The sequence below is a fragment of the Zootermopsis nevadensis genome, unplaced genomic scaffold, assembly GCF_977971745.1.
Source record: "Zootermopsis nevadensis isolate Lab colony 2312 unplaced genomic scaffold, Znev_1.0 Znev_ptg000013l, whole genome shotgun sequence".
NCBI lineage: Eukaryota > Metazoa > Arthropoda > Insecta > Blattodea > Termopsidae > Zootermopsis > Zootermopsis nevadensis.
Window position 1 is genome coordinate 2095628 of NW_028259145.1, and position 20817 is coordinate 2116444.

General features: G+C 37.8%; 1 protein-coding gene across 5 annotated transcripts in view; it reads left to right on the forward strand.

Moving 5' to 3' along the window:
- Positions 1 to 19493, forward strand: part of alt (SMC superfamily domain-containing protein aluminum tubes) — a 61872-nt gene extending 42379 nt beyond the window's left edge. For 2 of the 5 annotated variants that reach the window (XM_087348778.1, XM_087348782.1), the window contains 6 exons: positions 332 to 406; positions 5522 to 5668; positions 8154 to 8318; positions 10154 to 10216; positions 13152 to 13226; positions 16608 to 19493. In XM_087348778.1, the coding sequence (XP_087204904.1) occupies positions 332 to 406; positions 5522 to 5668; positions 8154 to 8318; positions 10154 to 10216; positions 13152 to 13226; positions 16608 to 16628 (546 nt within the window). In that variant the 3' untranslated portion in view covers positions 16629 to 19493. The remainder of the gene's footprint in view (positions 1 to 331; positions 407 to 5521; positions 5669 to 8153; positions 8319 to 10153; positions 10217 to 13151; positions 13227 to 16607) is intronic. The other 3 variants (XM_087348779.1, XM_087348780.1, XM_087348781.1) reach the window with 3 other exon arrangements.
- The last annotated feature ends 1324 nt before the right edge of the window (positions 19494 to 20817 follow it).

A 20817-nucleotide genomic window follows, 5' to 3' on the forward strand; every position in this document is an offset into this window, starting at 1 on the left:
TGTCTGTTACAGAGGCTGATACCGAAGAAAAAGAAATGCTCTCTCTTATCCATATTTTAATTGCTTTATTATAAATTTCAGTTATAAGAATTTCCATTTAGCAAATAGAGATCTTGGCACAATCCTTGTGATAAATTTAATAGCATAAAAATTTTCAGTAATGTTAAATAAAAAAATTGTTCACGCTACCATAAGTGCATATATCTGTTTTGTATGAGGTATTCTCTTCTAGTTTGTAAAGCATGTGGGGTTTTTTGTTGTTGTGGTAAAGTGTTAACACTGGTACATCGTGGACATATGGTAGCACTTTCTCTCTCTCTCTCTCCTGCAGGCTACTTCAGAGGTATGTGGAGTGGAGTTTGCCTTTAGCTGTATTCAGAAATCTCTTCCGTGCATCATGAGTGAGGTATGGTAGTATGTTTTCCTTGGGAGTTATTTCCACAATCTGCTGTATTCTTTTTTCATCGTGCCTCACCTGTGCTTTGGTGCATTAGTAATATATACAGTTTACATACGTTAGCAATTAGTTATAGATTTAAGCATTCCTTTTAGGAATCTTATACCATGTTTAAGGGCTAGCGCGCTCGAGCGGTTTTTTCGCCCCAGTGATAGAACAACCGCAGCCGCAAATTCTTGTCTGTGCGCACGGACGGTGAAATAAACGCCAATGTTTGAGTTTTCTTTTCAGTTGGGAGCTGGATTTTGCAGAGACTCGCTGTGTGTGCTTTACTGCTAAGAGCGAAAGCAAAGTGTAAAAAATAAATTTTGGGTACATCGACTTGTATGTCAAAGATTGTTGAAAACCCATTTTCAGTAGTTATATGAAGACCTGCCTTTGTATCCAAATAAATTATTCTTATACTTTCTCTCTCCCACCTCTCCTCTCCCCCCAAGTTGGCTTGAGTTCGGCGGTACAGCTTCACAGACTTCTATCCGCAGTTTCTCTTTAGTTTTTGTCACTGTACAGTTTAGGCCTTTTCTCCTATTCATTTACACCAAGGTCGGGCATATAATGGTTGCCGCTTGCGCACATAGGAAGGATTGTTTGTGTTCTATTGTCACCGCCAGCCGCAGCGCGGCCACTGCACCGCATCAAAAATGAAGCATGTTGCGTTTGAAAAACCGCACTTGCGCTCACTTCCAGTTGAAACAGTGTGTTCCATCATTGCGGCAGAAAAACCACTGAGGTCCAAACCACTCGTGTGCAGGGTCTAAAGGCCGCCATTTACGATCGCTCCAGATGGATGACATCCGAATGGATGACGTCCAAACGGATGTCGTCCAAAGAGGTACTACATTCACGGTCGCGTCACGCCAGTTGCGGTTTGTTGTCCCTCTGTGAAGTGCGTGGTGTTTGCGATGGACGAAGAATTGGTACTAGCTATGGCAGTATGCCTGTATATTAAAAGGAAAAAACCAAAACGAAAGTGGTCAAAGCAATGGCTCTTAAATAGAAGCAATTTAAGTCCTTATGCTCCTTTCTGAAGCAACTTCTAAGGGAATTTTCTTTGTTGGCGGTAGGTCTTTGGTTTTAAATAAAACCACCAATTCTTCCATTGCTAAGCTTATTTTAGCTTTATCATGATAGTCTTCATTACTTATCTGCCACAAACATGGCAACTGTCTATATTTCTCAATCACCTCAATAACAAACTCACGACCCGACATTATACAAGTTTGGACTTCACTGGACGAAGGCTCGTGGCAGACTGGCATGAGAATGGACCACGTTTCCGCCACTCACGAACCGATTTGGAGTGGCTCGATCGCCGATTCCCCCATTCACGATACGATGGCGCGATGGAGTGATGGAGCGATCCGATGGATTATGGCTCGACACAATATCCAAACGAGCCCACCACGCCACGCCAATGGACTTCAGTTTCCGCATTCACAGTACAATTTTGGAGCGACACCACACCATTTGGACGAATGGAGCAATCGTGAATGGCGGCCTTAAGATTAGTGTTTGGCTGGATTACTGGGTATTTTGTGTTGATATTCTCATGATGCCATACAATTTTTAATGTTCGTCAAAATAACTTGTCAGCTGTTTACAACATGCCTTTTACATCTTGATTCAGGTTGGTATTATATTAGTATTGGTGTTGGGGTGGCTTGCTTGCAGGTGGTTGTTTTCATACTCATTGCATCAGAATGTAATTGTATGAGGAATGAACATGTACAGAATTATTTTAATTGTTTGTTTAATTAATAGAAACGTATCCTTTGATAAATTAATGATGTAAGACTTGAGGTTCTCACAGCGGTGAGTATGAAGATATCCGTCTTCTGGGTTATTGCGCTGTGTAGTCTGGTCGATGTTAACCAACGTTTCAGAGGTCATACTGCCTCCGTCATCAGGGCGATCGCCCTGATGACGGAGGCAGTATGACCTCTGAAACGTTGGTTAACATCGACCAGACTACACAGCGCAACAACTCAGAAGGCAGAAATCTTCATACTCTGATGACGGAGGCAGTATGACCTCTGAAACGTTGGTTAACATCAACCAGACTACACAGCGCAACAACCCAGAAGACAGAAATCTTCATACTCTGATGATGGAGGCAGTATGACCTCCGAAACGTTGGTAAACATCGACCAGACTACACAGCGCAATAACCCAGAAGACGGATATCTTCAATTAATGATGTGTTGATAAGGGGAACTTTATCGTAGTATCTTCTAGTTTATTGTGTGTTTTAAAGATTTTGTCATTTAAAGTTAGCCATGAAACACAGAACTTTGAGGAACAAAACAGGAGACTATCTGATTAACAGAATTAATGAGTTTGAAAGAAACTGTAAGACCTGTATGGAGACATAAATGAATTTAAGAATGGTTATTGACACACAGTTAACATAATGGAAGATGAATATGGTGATCTGCTTGCAGAATCTCTTCTCCCTGGAAGAATTACTTTTGTCAGATACTGTTGCTGCTTGAGTTGTCACAATTTTGAATGTTTTGCATGTTACATCATGTCTCTAGCTATGATGCTGATTATTGTTGTTACAGTCTGACTGTGCATAAGTATTTTGTAATTTTCATAGTTGAGAAATGTTACTAAAGCACTCGTAAGTCTTCATATTTAATTAGAACAATCAACAAGCAGGATAAATATTTAATGCCTTTTAATTTACATTATGCAGCCCTTCACAAATGTTACACAATTTTAATTAAAACTGTTAATCTTTATTTTGTATTACAGCACATTTATTTATTTCAATCCGTCTTATCACAATATTTAAAATTTCTTATAATTAAGATAATAAAATATCATTGATGTTCCATATCGATTGATCGATTTACATTTTTCCAAAATGGAACATCAATGATATTTTATTATCTTAATTATAAGAAATTTTAAATATTGTGATAAGACGGATTGAAATAAATAATTGTTAGAATATTCACAATATGACGCAATTACACTATCTTATTACAGCACATGTTTGAACAGATGACCATCTTTGGTTATATGTGCCAGCTTCCACCCCCACCCCCCAAATCCTGTGCCTCGTGGCGTATCTACTTTTTAAATGTGACTGTAGTTTCTTACATTTTTACAAAGGCAAACAAACAAGCAACTGACTCTTAGTTAATGCACAGTAGTATCAATAGCATTAGCGCTATATTTTCATACCAAGTTCTTGAAAGAAGACAGCAGCAAAGACTTTAGGAGGTTGTGCGGGGCTGCATAACAAGAAAAATTCAAAGGCACTGAATATTCTCCTTGTATAGGTGAACATAAGTAACTTTACCAACTTTGAAATAGTATTTATTTTGGATAAACAATTAGAAAATAAGGAGAACAACAAAGCCTCAGCTGGGATAGCTGTCCTCCAAACTGAGGATCAGGACTGGGTACCTTTTGAATATGACATAGAGTGCTATTAAAACCATGGTGGCAGGTTGCCTCGTGTTGTTTTTGTCATTTATTTGGTCTTCCGGTGGTAGCACTTGCCCATGCTTAAGGCTTCGACCGGGATGTTCTTTTGTTAAATCTTATGTGGTACCGCCTGATTCGACTTCTAATGGTTAAGTGAAGTGTTTTCTTTGCGGTACGGTCTGGATTCGTAAATATTATGAAGACGAGCTTCGGCTTCAAAGGGTTAACCAGCTGATTTTCGTAATGGTGAGGTGAAGTGTTTTCTTCGCGGTACGGTCTGGATTCGTAAATATTATTCAGACGATCTTCGGCTTCAAAGGGTTAATTAACCTAATTATGTATGTGAACATCACCAGTTGATCTACTCAATGCCATTTATTGTCTGTCTGCAACTGTTAATCACACACTGCATCCTGTTTACAAGACATGACTGCATTATCACATCTTTGTCAGAATTTACACTTTAACTTATTTTCCAAAAGAAATCTTTGTTAGCATTCAGTGCAGCATCTTTTATCTTTGCATCTCATGTCTAAAACCCCACAATATAAATACGCAAAACTATCTGTTCACCACCTAATTTCGTAGGCATTTAGGTAACACTTTCTACTCATCCCAGAGACTGGCTATTTTAATTGAGATTTTCTGTGGTTTTACTCAGTTATCCCTAAAAAATGTGAGGCTAGTACCAGAAATTAAGTCATGGCCACTTCCTTCCACATCTTCTCCAATTTTTTGTTTGCTAATCATCTTATCATTCAGTACTGTGTAAGCGAAACAGTTGAAAGTGTCATTAAAAAAACTCTGAATGAATAAGTGAATACCATTTAATGTTTAATTTTGTGCCAGTGTGAGAGTATCTTGCCCAAAGGTAAAAGCATAGGTTGACAGTGTTTGAGAACAGGATTCATAGGAGATTATACCTGAGGGAGACATAATAACAGAAGAACTGAGAAAGTATAATGAGAGTTGTAAACTGTGCGTAGTTCAATAATCAAACAGAAATTACGTGCAGTTTTTAAATATTGTGTGTGTGTGTGTCAGTCAGTTTTGTTGTTGTTTTAGGCGAAGCCAATTTTTCTTTTGCATATTATTATTATTCAGTGTTCTGTCTTACGACAGGTCCATTGCTCTGCCCAAAAAGAGCTCTCCAGTTGTCCCTATTCTCGGCTTCTCGCTTTAATTCCTGGAACGTCATCTTCTTTCCTTGTTTAAGATCGTCGGTTAGCTGTATCAATCTTCTTCCTAGTCCTCTCTTTCCTTCAACCTGGCCTTCGGTGATATCACTCAGTAATCCATTCCTTCTCATAATATGTCCCAGCCAGTTAGCTTTCCTTCGTGTAATCGCCTGCAGAATGTTTCTTTGCTCGTTGACTCTCCTCAATACTTCTTCGTTGGTCACTCGATCCGTCCACCTGATCTTCTCTATTCTTTTGCATATTGCAAATAAATGGTGGGGGTGCATATGCTTGTGTATAAGTGATTATATTATTTTATCTTGTTCATCTGTAATCATATCTGAGTATGCTGCCTATTCTCTCCTCTTAAAAGAGTTGCTGTTCTGTATTGAAAAGTGTGTACCAGCTGAAAATGGCTGTACCTAACAAAAAAATCTTGTTCTTGCAGATGCAGTTAAACTTGCAAGACTTGGAAGAGAAGCTGCAGGTTCAGGAAGCAGAGAAGAGAGAACTTGTTCTTAAATATGAAGAAATTCAAAATAGCTGCGATCGACTGAAGGACCAGGTGAACTCCAACGAACAGCATGAAGAGAAGGTACGTGTGTGTTTAATGAAAAGGCTTAATGAGCCATATGTTGAATTCTGAGAAATACCTTTCTTGAAACAGTCGCCCTCGGTGGACTAGTGGTTAGCGTGCTCGCCACTGTACCAAAGGTTAGCGGGTTCAATCCTGTTTGAGGTCGATGAATTTTTAAGGGTGATAAAAATCCGTAGCACAACTTCCTTCGGTGTCCCATGTCATAGATTTGCGGCATTTAAAAGAACCTTACGTGCATGATACGAGGTGTTTTGTAAGCAAAATTCAGCTGCCATTTCTCACCAAAGTCTCTCCTGATTCACTGCTAGATGGCTGTGGCAGTCAAATCAGGATTGTGTAGAAATTGTGCAGTCAGTGGGCTGGTCACATGCACACATCAAGACCAAGAAACCTCTGAAAAAGGAGATGGCAGAAACCCACAAACCAGGTTGTAGAGCCAAGAAACAACAACCTTTCTTGAAACTGAATGTTAGCTTTCCTAAATTTTTAGACTTTGGAACCCTGATGCAGTTTGTAGACTTCATTTGGCAAATGTGAAATTTTGTTCTAACGTTGTTTCTTCTGAAGCACCAAAGCTAAACCATGGAATCCTGTACAGGGGCGGAGCATTCATGCTGTCAGTGTTGGCTCTGCTACCACTTCGAAAAATTAATTTTTAAGTCTTCTGTCTTGCTCTCATGGTTCAGTGGTATTCCTTACATGGGAACACCGCAGAACTGATCAGACAAAATGCATTATCAGCCAGCCAGGCATTGTTAGCCAACTTAGCCTTGAGTGTAAGCCAACAGTAATTTTATTTCATCGGTGTATGGTGTACCACTGAACCACAAAGGTAAGACAGAAGACTTATTTTTTTGGTTGTCAAAGTATTATCTGCACTAACGCATTTAACATGAACATTCCAGTGGTCCAGTATGAAGTTCCATACTGCTGTGAATCATGCTGTAGTGCTTATAAACGTTCTGTATAATGTGCTTTAAGCATCAGTGTGATATACACCATGTGCTTTTTTCCTGCTGTGAATACGATTTAGATTCTGTCATTTTTATTGTGCCAAGCAGTATTTTGTTCGGCATTAAAGATTATTTAAGCAACATTTTCAGGGAATGATATTAATATATTATGTACTTATAAACAATCAAAATTTGATGATTTTGTATGTATGGAAGACATTAAAATGAAACTGATATGTTTCAAGGTTTTCCTCAACCCCTCTAGGTAAATGTCATTATTATGCGAGACTTGAGGTTCTCACAGCGGTGAGTATGAATATTTCCGTCTTCTGGGTTGTTGCGCTGTGTAGTCTGGTTGATGTTAACCAACGTTTCAGTATGACCTCTGAAACGTTGGTTAACATCGACCAGACTACACAGCGCAACAACCCAGAAGACAGAAATCTTCATACTCTGATGACGGAGGCAGTATGACCTCTGAAACGTTGGTAAACATCGACCAGACTACACAGCGCAACAACCCAGAAGACAGAAATCTTCATACTCTGATGACGGAGGCAGTATGACCTCTGAAACGTTGGTAAACATCGACCAGACTACACGGCGCAACAACCCAGAAGACAGAAATCTTCATTATTATGCCTTCAATTAGGCCATGACCACTTCCTTTCATATCCTTTCCAATTAATTATTCATCAGTCGTCCTATTGCTCGATGCTGTATAGCCTGAGATACTAACAGCATCATTTAGTAAGCCACAAACAAACTGACCAACACCAGATGCCAAGGATATCTGATAAATAGTTGTGAGGAACAGTTTTAATTCTTGTAACCAGAACCTGCCAAGCAATTAATTCATAGCGTTAATGATGATTGTCAAACTTTATTTCACTACTGCTCTTACTGAAAGTTTAGTGTATTGCATTGATGGAGTTTCTTTATTAAATATGTCAGGAAAAGACAATAAAAATTCTGAAGATTTCCGTCTTCTGGGTTGTTGCGCTGTGTAGTCTGAATCACCCTGATGACGGAGGCAGTATGACCTCTGAAACGTTGGTTAATATCGACCAGACTACACAGCACAACAACCCAGAAGACAGAAATCTTCATACTCTGATGACGGAGGCAGTATGACCTCTGAAACGTTGGTTAACATCGACCAGACTACACAGCGCAACAACCCAGAAGACAGAAATCTTCATACTCTGATGACGGAGGCAGTATGACCTCTGAAACGTTGGTTAATATCGACCAGACTACACAGCGCAACAACCCAGAAGATGGAAATCTTCATACTCACTGCTGTGAGAACCTCAAGTCTTACAATAAAAATTCTGTTTATGTTTAAGATGATATGAAACATTGTAGCTATTATGATTAAAATTGAAGCAGTAGTTCAGTGGTTTACTGCTAATTCTGAGCTTAATAATTCTTTTTAAATTTTCTGTGCTTCTGTATTCCTTATTGCGTTAGATTCTGTTTGTAGATTGTTATTGAGTTTGCTGTGCGCTTTGTAACTTATTCCACAGGAGAAGGAACGCCTCACTTTAGAATTGAAGACTGAAAAAGATAAGAATCAGGATCTGGTGAAGGAAATGGTGAAGCTTCATAATTTGGTCCAGTTAGGTGAAGACTCATTGAGCCAGGAGCAACAGCTGGTACAGCAGTTACAGCAGCAATTGGATAAGTTAAACGTAAGACTTGTAACATTATATAGCGCAATAGCATTATTTATAGAATCATTTATTGTTTGCATTTGGTGAGACATTAATATTTTTATATATTTACAGTGAAGTGTTTTATGAAATATTTTCAGTTTCTTTTGTCACTCCACAGTGACTCCTCAGCTTATCTGAAATGTATAAGGCCAGCATGGGGCTTATGAGAAACTGATCATAAGGAACCAAGTCGTATGTGGTGGTGTCAGGAATTTAATGATTCAGTAATCAATAACATCTAGATAATTGATGGGGATATGACAGATTTATTGTGACACATTGTATCTTTTGTGAATGTTTGATGTTGATGTCAAGTTACATTAGATATTAATTGAATGGATTTCTGCACTCAGAAAACTACAACACTTTGCATCGATTTGTGGACTCAATTTAACGTCAGAAGTACCAGGCTTTTAAATCCCAGTATCTACTGCTGGCTTGATTTAAATCATACAGTTATGCTACCCATTTACCACAATGAAATAAATACAGAATTGTTCAGCAGGGTTTATTACACCACTAGGAACCACTGATTAAGCTATCACTTTGCAAGACTTGTAATTGGACTATCTCTATCTAACGGACCCAACTGATTAGGTACCTCTCGCCTGAAGACGGAAACAGGGCCAGTTTCTGAAATGTTGTTTCTTTTTAAACAAGGGAGATGGAAAAAGTCCAGACAATGAATAATTTTAAGTGTAATCCACCATCGTCAGAACCCTTTTATGTTGAAGTGCCACTTCCAGTCTGAAACCAAACTAATTAGCAAACGGGTATTGTTCGGTGCCAAAACCCAAAAATATTTTGAGTATCGCCATCTGTTGGAAAGGACAGGTTGGCTGCTTTCTGCCATGTGAACAGTAACATACTGACAGATGAATTGTAAATGAGCATTGAGATATGCAGTAAACAGTGAAACGTATTGTAAAGTAATGGAGGAACGTATGAAGCCAGTTATTAGGTGAAAATAATTCAGATTTCTGTCCTAGGACATACGTCTGCATCATGACAATGCACATCAACGTATCTGTCAGTGACAGTTGCAACACTGAACAACTGTACATGGATGTTTTCCCGCACCCATGTTATTTAATAGACCGTGCATCAAGTGCTTTTTACCTCTTTGGAAACTTAGAAGTGGCATTCAATGAAATTCACTGTTCTTCTGTTAAGGAAAGTAATGAAAAACTGGTTTCATGATCAACCCAAAATAGTTTTGTAACTTGAATTACCCTAGTTTATGTGCATGCAGGCTATGTGTGGAGAGTCAGTCAGTCTCTGAAATCTTGAGTTTTATTCAAAATGAATATAACTGCTCAACCAAACGGTTTGTTGCATTAGTTGCTGTGAAAATTTTGGATTAGATATTATTTACACCTTATAAGTAAATCTGTCCGACTGTGCGCCATGTAGGCACATGGGGGGAGAGGACGTATAGCTCCTACGCATTCTTGACCTCAGCTCTAGATTGGGGTGAGTGGTCAGCATCACGTCCCGGCTGCGCTTAACCCCCAGGAAAGGACCCCGGTACCCATTGGATAGGAGACTGGGTGGGCCCCAGAACTGGTCTGGACTTAGAAGCTGGAGAAATATCCTCTGCCCCCATCGGGGATTGAACCCTGGTCTTCCAGTCCATAGCCAGTCACTATACTGATTGAGCTATGCCGGCTCATTTTGGAGATGAAAATGACCTTTAAAGAGGCTTTCAGAAGACTGAGACCAAAACAGGTTAACAAGTGGCCCAACACTTTGACTGCTAAATGATGATGATGATGATAACATATGCAAATATGTTTTTCTTTTTCCTATAGGGAGCGAACCAGAACCACAGTGTTGCCACCAATGGACCTGCCCCCGAGCCATCTATTAATGAGGTTAGTAATTAATTTTATCCATTGCTTGACTCTAACGTCATATGGGAAGAAAGAATTGTTTCATTATGTGCTGCTAAGTTATTACAGGCAAGGACAATTTGAATTATATTAAATGACTAGCTGAAACTAGAATGGGTGATGCACAGAAAAATCACTGCTCATAATCTGTTATTTATGGTACTTGTTATATATTTGCTAGTCATCTGAACCCAAAATTTGTTTCTTAAAATGTTTCTAAAATATTATTTCTGTATTTAAAATGGAATGCTTACTCTCTGCTGTACTTATAAATTTTGATGTAAAATGTAGTTTATTAAATGAGATTACAAGTTGAAATATTTGATCTGACATGGACATATAAATGAAGATTTTAGTGGCCTGTAGAATGTATTTACTAGTGTCCGTGCACAACCTTATCTGGCTTCTCATTTCAATTTGAAACATCATCTTCAGACGTAAGTTTATGTAACTGGGTGTCATACACATATCTGTGTGTGCACACATGCATGTGCTAACAGGAAGCTACACCATTTTGTACCATATTAAAAATATAAATGCATATACAGGTAGCCCTCGATTTACGCTGGGGATGGATTCCTGGACGAACCAGCGTAAACGGAATTGGCGTAAATTGAAACTCTTTTATAATGTAAATCAGTGGGAAGTCAATGACATGCGTTCCCAGCACCCAAACATTGACGAGTAATATAATGGCATTACATTTAAAGCTCTGAAATAACGTAAATAAAATGAAGGGAATTTAAAAAATATATTTTATACACTTACAGTTGGCAATTCGTTGGTAACTGCGATTCTTTCATGTGATTGATGTGTACAGTCATCTCTGCTGTTATGCGATAGTTGCATTCATGTAAGACGCATAGTAAAAATAACCCTGGTACCTCCGCAGAGATTAAAATAGTCCTTTGAAAGTTTAAAGCACCAGGAATGAAATTGCATAAGAGCAAACTCGCATATGCAAAAGTTTACATTTCACAAACAACTTTTAGCGATTCATCGATCTCATTGGAGCAAATTCGCGTTAACGAAACATACGTAATTGCAGAGATGACTGTATTTATAATTTTTATTCAAAATCAGCGCTGTAAGAATTACTATTTTGTATAAGTATCGGTACAAGATACATTGTAAAACGTTATAAATAATAGTAAAATATATTTTTTTCACTTTTTGACTTTCTGGTTTCAAAATCGGCGCAAATCGAGGGCTACCTGTATTAAAACCATTCACGTCAAAGTTCACCCACAAATTCATATTGCATGAAACTATTCACTGGGCATTGCTTTATATCATATACAAAAGTGCATGCAAATCATTACATTCACTATTTTTATAAGAAGGTCTTAAGCTTGATCTGCTAGCATTTGCATAACAGACTCAGCTATTTTATAGATCATATTTGTGTTGGTTTACATCCCGCCCAAATAACATCACAGCTCATTATTTCTGCTTTATTTTTTCCCCAGTTTCGTATATCTTTTACAAATGCTACTGGGACAATTTGTAATCCTGTTTCCATTTATTCTTTTTTTGGAAAAGTTTATCTTCTGAACACATTTGTTGTTTCTTTCATAATATTACAGGAGAAATACTGGTTTGTGGAAACAAGAAACATAACTGGCAATAATAAAATTTGCCACACAGACACAGACAGACAGACAGAGGTTTCACAGCGTCTCGTGTCGCCTTCCGACCCCCAAATTTCTTCTCCACTAAATTCCATTCAATCTTCTGATTGTGGTTCTGCCACACTCTGTTCATTGCTTTATTTCATGTGTATTTTTCCCATCTTTACATAGTTTTATTCCCAGGTATTTGTATTCTTCGCCTGATAATATTGTTTCATCATCTTCCAAATGTAAGTTTCGTGATGGACCTCCAATGCATAAATACTTCGTTTTGTCAATGTTGATGTTAAGCCCCCATTCTATGTATTTGTCTTTCAGTTTCTGTGTCATGTATTCTCACTATAAGCCATTATGTTAAGGAACAGATGTGCAAGAACATGGCCCCCTCTGTCTGTAATCTGAAGGTGAACCTTCAAACTCAAAATCTTGTGAAATAATTATGTATATCGAAGTTTGCGATTAGATAGACCACTGAATGCAAGCAAACTATGTATTGCTGAATCATGGCAGTGTGGAACACAGAACTAATTAAATGTATCTCTTTAATTCATATACCACCGTCAAATACAACTGTTTAAAATTTGCCATGTAGACCCTTCATGAACCTTGCCATAATCTGGATCAAGCAGAGTTGACGGAAGATAAGCCGATTCACTAAACAGACATCATGACCCTCATTATGCAATTTTCTCCAGCCTCCTTTCATTTTCTTCATCTTAGATACAAATATCTGTAGAAGTCTGTTTTCAGACATCGTTAATCAGTGTTGTTCCCTTACTGTGAGAAACCATGTTTTACACCCATACAAGACAACAGATAAAATTAAAGGTGAGATTTCAGGATCTCTTGGTGGCAGGTAAAAATACAGTTCTGTATACTTTAATCTTTACATTTTCAGATAACAGATGAATGTTTTGTGTGTGAGAAACATGATCTCTCTCTCTCTCTCTCTCTCTCAGCAAGGAACATAGATTTAATACAATGAACACAAAAAACATTGAATGTCTGTGTTTAGTTTGACTTGGTACTGTGAAAATTTTTGTGGAATATCCAAAGTTTGTGACCTGTTTTCTTCAACAACTGTGTATTGCTTTACTGAGAAGTTACTGTACAGGAAAAGAAATGTGCTGTTGTACTTATACAGTCGCACTTCTGTCACTGTTGCGTTGGTAACTGAATGTCTTAACTGGCCTCTTACCCATCATCTGATTATGCTACTGTAGCCACAGCTGTGCTAATGGTCTGTTACTATTTCCCATTTACTAACTTGCTTGCCAAACTTTCAGTCCCTTACCACATCACCACAACCTTTGTCTGAAACATCTATGTTGGAGAAACGGCCCAAGATTAAAAAGAAAAAGGTAGGAGATGGAATGAAATTTCCCCCTACCAGTAAATTGTTTGCATTATAAATGTTTTACTCTTTGAGTTAGCACCGATTGAGTAGCAAGTACAAAATGTTTTGCATGGCCTTTGAACTAATGTAACAGAGAGAGTGGAACGATATTGTTGTTTTGCTTGTACCACCTGTGCAACTCTCTCCTACCTCGCTGTGCTACTTGGCTGTAACTTCTTGTTTCCAAAACAGACGACTAGGGAAGCTTCTGCTGAGCAATGGAGGTTTACAGGTAACTTCACCAATTACTAAAATGTCGCTGGAAATGGGAAACAGTTACGTATGTCACATAAAATTCCTTCGTAATATGTTAAAAAAAATCTTGTTGATTTGCCTCCATACTTCAGTGAGAAAATTCTCTAAAATGTTTATTGTTTATACTGCACCTATAAGACCATATGACAAAATACAAAATACCACAATTCAGATCTTGTACTCCAAGTTTTCAGCATCTGCTTGTACTTCCTTCTGATAATAGAAGAGTTTATAAAAATTGCTGCAACCTCAGTGAAAGAAAAGTACAATCTGTTTTAAGTTTAAGTCGCCCTCAGTGGACCTTGGTTAGCGTGCTCGCCACTGGACCCAAGGTTCGCGGGTTCAAACCAGGCCGAAGTCGATGGATTTTTAAGGGTGACAAAAATCCATAGCACAACTTCCTTTGGAGGGGAAGTAAAGCCGGCGGTCCCATGTCGTAGATTTACGACATGTAAAAGAACCTTACGAGCATGAACGAGATGTTTCGTAAGCAAAATTCAGCGGCCATTTCTCACCCAAGTCTCCTGATTGACTACTAGATGGCTCTGGCAGTCAAATCAGGATTAAGTAGAAATTGTGCAGAGTCAGTGGGCTGGTCACTCACTACTCACAAATCCACACTTCAAAGACCGAGACACCTCCGTAGAGGCGGCTGAGACCCACACCAGGTTGTAGAGCCACTGATGACGACGATTTAAAGTTAAAACTTTTCACACCTTCAGTATAAATTCATTGGGTGTGAAGTTATTTTAAAAGGCCATAATCATATTAATACCTCTTTAGGTCTCTCTTGCCTTTAGACTGCCATCTTTGTAACTAGTTGAATATTTACCATTGACCTTTGTATCAGTTCTGCCAATAAAATACACAATGCACATTAGAAATGGTTGTTGAACAATACCAGAGTTAATGGGGTGAATATTTTCTTAAACATATTACCTATCGTGAAATAAAATCATGAGATAACTGATGTAAAGGTCTGCCGGGATAGCTCAGTCAGTATAGTGACTAGCTACGGGCTGGACGACCGGGTTTCGATCCCTGACGGGGGCAGAGGATTTTTCCTCTAGCCTCTGCATCCAGACCGGCTCTGGGGCCTACCCAGCCTCCTCTACAATGGGTACCGGGGTCCTTTCCCTGGGGTAAAGCCGGCCGGGGCGTGATGCCGACCACTCACCCCCATCTAGTGCCGAGGTCAAGGAAGAGAGGAGCTATACCTCCACTCACCCCAAACGCCTACATGGCGTATAGTGGGACAAACTTTACTTTAAAGGTCTACACACTGTAAAAGATAAACACCTGTTATATCTTCAGCACAATGAACATATTTTGGTTTAGCCAGCTTTAACCTAATCATGTGATCCAGGAGATAATTCTCTTCAGTTTCAGGTTGAATTTTCTGTTGATGTCACCCAGATTGTTTTCAAACAACTGTATTACAATTTTGTTGCATTCCATCAGTATGGCAGGTACAATTTATAAACAGAAACTGACACCACATAAAATAATTAAAGATGTCAAGCTTAGAAGTAAAGATTACATTTATGAAAGATATTTACACATCTAATTTCAACAAGAAGTTGCATAGCTTTAATTGTTTATTATTGTAATGTTTCAGTTATTCCTGTCTTCGGTTTTGTAAATAAATGTCAGATATATTGTAGTTCTTTAATTTTTAGTTTAATTTCATTAATGAACTGCCAGAACATCTTTACTTTATATATTCCTCACATATAAACATTTCACTCTTTTTCTTATCTTCCTGTTATACTCTAAATATATTAACAAAGTACCTTTGCATCGTAAGATATTTCAAATTGGAATTATTCATAAAATTTACAGTTAATAATTTGTTTTAAAATTCTGTTCTGAATTGGAATATGATTATGTTCCTGATTTACACTTGCATTTTGGAATCCTTCAATCCTGGGAATAGGGCTGAACCGCTGTTTGAATAAGGTGTGTGATGAGTTGTTGCATATGTGGTCCTTGGTTATTTCACCTTATGATTCAATAATGTGGCATACTCTGCATGATAAATAGAATCATTTGCATGTAAATGCTGTTCTTCTTTTCAATATGGTGTCCATATATTTAGGCTTGCAACTGTTGAAATATTGATTTGTATTGAAGGGGAAGGAACTGATGTAAGCTCTGACAACATGCAGGTTTTGATCTGCGGTTGTGAACTTGCCTAACGTTAAACTTCTTGTCTTCTGGGTTATGATGCCGTCGAGTCTTTTAGGTGGTTACCAGCATTTTGGAGGAACATATCACCATCTTAAGAATAGTAGTTCACATCTACACTGCAGAGATGGGGGTTAAATGTCCCTCTGAAATTTTGATAATCACCTACAATAATGTAGTGTCACAACTCAAAAGACTACGGTGTACATTTTCACTGCCATGAAAATCTCAAATCTCATACCTTAAACTTCTTGTTGAAATGGACATAAACTGCCTGAGTTTTAAGTTTAGGCTTTAGCAGGTGACTTTGAAAGTTGTGTAATATGCTTTTTTTTTTTAGATTACGTAGAGAACAGTATGTTTGAATATCTGAAGTTGACTATATTGCAGTAAGCAGGAACATTTTATCAAAGTTGTTAAATTGATGATTTTGAAATGCAGTATAAACGATAAAGAAGCTTGAAAAGTCAAGCTAGTCTGCTATTATTTGTATATGTGAAGCAGAGAATGTAATGATCGGCATTTAAGCAACACAAAACCTGTGAAAGAGAATTCCAACAATATTTAACTCTTCAGATTATGGATATTTAACAGTCAAAAATTATTATTTGCAGCAGCTTAAAATGCAGTTGGTTTGTGAAAATCATCAGATGACACCTCAAATGCTCAATGTTGTGTAGTTATTTATCTGTCAGATTGCTTTTATTTGTATTCTTTATTTATGTTATTATTTGCATGTACATTTCTTAACAAATTGCTGTGAAAGGCTCAACATATAACTGATGCATGCGTGGTCTTGGGAGTTGGGATAATATATTGATTTCTTTACTCTCTCACGTCCAAATAAAATAAATCATCATCAAGTGTAATATGTGTTTAAGTTGTGCTTCATTCTGTTTCGCAGGGTGGTTCCAGGAAAAAGTAACTCCAAAGAAGAAAATTAAACCACACTCCTGAAATGAAAACGACTCGTGTAAAATGCACTGCGCCGTGTGTCTGCTGTTACAGTAATTTTATAATGTTGAGACTCAGTACATTCAGGAGTATTTGTATGACTGTTCTAAAATGTATGTGTGTGCTTGTGTTTGTATGTATTGGGTATCAATCAGTACATTGGTGGCTGACGAGTAGTGAGCAATTTCTACACAAACTTCTGGGAGATTGGTTTACATATACTATGGTGCTTGAAATTAAACCACTGTGTTTGAATCATAGATTCTTGAATTGGCAGAACTGGCCATACATACGGGAAGAACTGATGTATGGTTTTCTTGGTGTTACACATGGATAAGAAATGGATTTCATGTCGGCGTGCGCACACACAGGGAACATGTTGTGCACAAACAGTGCACCAGTATGGTTTATTAATTCAGTATGTTTATGTTCATGATCAGCCATGCAACAGTTGGCTGACTGTTCACCTGTTTCACTCTAGGAGCAGTACGTCAAAGGGAATGTCGACGGCTGGCATGCTTCAGTTTCTATGTGAATATTTTGTCATACATTCTGGTCAACAGTCATAGACAGACAGCAATAGTGAGACCATCACACACTTAGCTACTTATAACGCGAAGGGTATATTAAACAGGTATACTTTGTCAGCTATTGGAACCCCAGATACATAAAAATTACAAGTTACTCACATTTTTGTTGTTTCACAAACCCCTTTGGTCCTCTAACTATAAATCAATCATTAGGGTGCTTCCACTGTATCTGCTTCTGCTTTTAACTCTTAAAGCACAGTGGTAATTCGCATGTGCCACCTAATGTAACATTACGTAACACTGCATTTTGTCCAGAATGTATTTAGTTTTTAAATGATTCTCAGAATAAACAGTGATAATTTTTTTAAAATAGAATTAATCAGCAATGCTTTGTAATGCAGTTGGATTGTTTCCTTTAAGGTAGCAAATAATTAACTCCATGGACCATAGTCTTAGGAAGCTGATAAATAGTATGCCCAGCTAGTCAAGAAAGTCCTGTTTTGGAACTTAAAAAGGTTCATTGCTGTGTTCATAAGAGCTTGCCATTGGTCACTATACTCAACCAGATTAATCCAATCCATGCTGCTTATATGCCCCCCTTCTTCAGGATTAATTCTAATACTACCCTCCGACATCATCTGAGTAATCTCTTCAGGCTTTCAGCCAAAATTTTGTATGCATTTCTCATCCCCCAAGTTTGCTACATGCTCATTTCATCTCATCCCCTTTGATTTGATCATCCTAATAGTTTGTGAAGAGTACAAATTATGGAGATCCTCATTTTCAGTTTTGTCATCCTTTTGTTATTTCATCCCTCTTTGGTCCAAATAGTCTCCTCAGCACACTCTTGTCAGATATCTTCAATCTGTGTTCTTCCCTTAACGAGAGAGACCGAGTAGATATACATATATAAAGTCCAAGGTTCTGTGTAACACTTTGTAAGATGCTGGGTTTTTTATCATGAGACGTTGTTAGCTCTTCTTGTTAAATCCCTAAGCTGAAAGCTAACCCCTTGTTGAATGTCTGCAACTGTTTATTCAATATATTTACAGCTACTCTCCATGTCTGGAGGCCTACTCTATCCACAACCTGAGGGCATCCTATGCCACGATGACAAGGGACCTAATTAACATTGGAGGGTGGATAGTAACTGAATTCTTAAATATTATTTACATTATCCAGAGTGTTAAGTACTGGTCTTTGCCACATTTATTTGTTTTATTCCCCTTCCATTTAAAGCAGCTGTTTTATAAGGATAAAAGATGCAGCGGCAACAGAACATCTTTCTGACCCACATGGAACACTGAAAGGCAAATTCATTTCCATCAAGAGAATTGAAGGTGTGGGGTTAACTGAAGAGTGAACAGATTTGCAACATGTCTATTTCATAAGCTTGCCAACTGTGCAACAACAGCTGGTCAGCAGTGTTCACTCTGTGTGTGCGCGCGCGCCTTAGATTAAGGATATTGAGGAATCTGTTCTTCATTGGGTCCGAGAGTACTTATTTCTCAATTTCTTTTCCAGTAACTTTTTATATGATGTAACAGTTAATTGATGTTAATAATTGGTACACTGGGTTAGCATTGGTAATATAATATTTGTGTAATACATTAATGAATAAGTATAAAAAATATTTTTAATAAAATAACGGTCTTTTTCTGCAAATTAGTTGGTTAATCAGTTTACAGAACATTTTCACCTCCCGAATTGTAATGTATTTTGAATTCAACATGGAGCAGGTGTCTATTCTGTCAAACTGTTTTATGAAATTAAATATTAATTCCATACTGGCCAACAAATTGTAGCTTCGATATGAGAGAGACGATGGTAAATATAAATTGTCCGTTTCAAGGATAGTTCATTCATATCAAGCATGGAGGGATACAGTAAGGCCTACAGAAGACAATATCAGCAACTGAAGGTGTTGCGTACAAGCCAGTTTTCACATATGTCGGACTGAAAACAAATGGCTCGAAATATGAAATCCTTAGTATTCAGTTTTGATGCTTGCATTTGGAACCAGAGAATTTTTTTTCATAATTTTTCTATTTTAATTGAACAGTTTGCATTCATATTCTTATAATTATCATTCACTATTACAGGAGAAAGAATGTGCAAGTAGTGGAAACTTCAGTTACGTTATAATATCGTGTAATTTATTGTACAAAACTTTATCTTTCTTAATGAGCATGAGTAACAACTGACATGGTTCTTCTGTATTGTGATTTAAGATTAGTAAAACATATGGTTGACTGTTATGCAAACATTGATCATTCAGATAAACAAATTTTACTCAGCAACTATTACACATTTTTCTGGAATTTTTATTGGACTGCTCCTGCTGCCAATAGATCATGTCAAGAAAGGGTGTGCAGTTCCCCGCCTCCAACCCTATTTGGAGTCAGAAGTACTCCAATATCATTGAGTGTGTCACAACTTGCACGTCTTTATTGTGCGTTGAACACGAGGTGTGACACTTTCTTTGAATGCCCACATACGTATATATCACATCGAATAGCGACGTGTTACGACATAACTAATCAAAGGTGCGGAGGTAGGAAGCACTATAGAAAATTATGAACTCTGAACAAAAAAATTTTATCAGCGTAAATGAGTTCCTTTATGATTAATAAGAAATAATTAATGGGAAATTGTTTAAAACTGGAGGTTTAAGCCGCATGTACACAGTCATTTGGCTCGCTCAAATTTGACTCGCAGGCGAGTCCTGTACATACGTGCACCATTCTCACTATTCACACTAATATGTTAAAAGTTAAATGACGGATGAGACTGTAAAGGTATGGGTGAGAGAGTTGCAGTTAACATTAAGAGAAAAACAGTGCCTGGGAAAAGATGGTGGATACGAGACTGGATAAAGAAAAGTGTGTTTGGATGTCAAAAACAATGCTAGAAGAACAATACATTATTTGCTGGCTAAAGTGAAGCCTCTCATTACGAAAAAGGATTCTTTCATGAAAGCACTTCTTGCTGATCTGGAAATTCATATGTCTTGTGCCCAAGACTTCAATCTCCATATTTATTCCTGTAATGCTGGCTGCCATTTCAGAGTCACTGGAAGAGGACACTGAAGTACGTAACTGTAAAGTTTACATTAGAGTAGCAGTTGGAAACTAACACAAACATTCTTCTTGTACCCCTTTTCTCTCCCGCGTAGAGCATGGGGGCCTCCTTTCTGAGGTTTCTGATCTATACGATAGTATAGCATGGCATAATATGTAACGCAGACATAAACAAACTTGATATCATGATGTCAATGTCAAAGTCTTGTGTAGAGAATAAAATGTATTTTGTGAATAAGAAACAACAAACGGGAGTGGAGGTGCCTAAAACTGAAGGGCTGATGGTTGACTTTCAAATAATGCAAGTATCTCCTTTGTCACTGTGTCCTGTATCTGACTTTTGTACCACAGTGCAAATGATTACATTTTTGTAATTTGTTTCTTTGGTCTGTTCGTGATGGCAAGTTGATCCATAATTTTTTTTTTCTGATGAGGCATGGTTTTCCTTCCATAAAGATGTGGATTCTCAGAAGTTGGTATTCGGTGGATAAGTGCATGCAGGATATTTGACCTTTTATGACATTAGTCAATGTGAACAATATCCTAAACC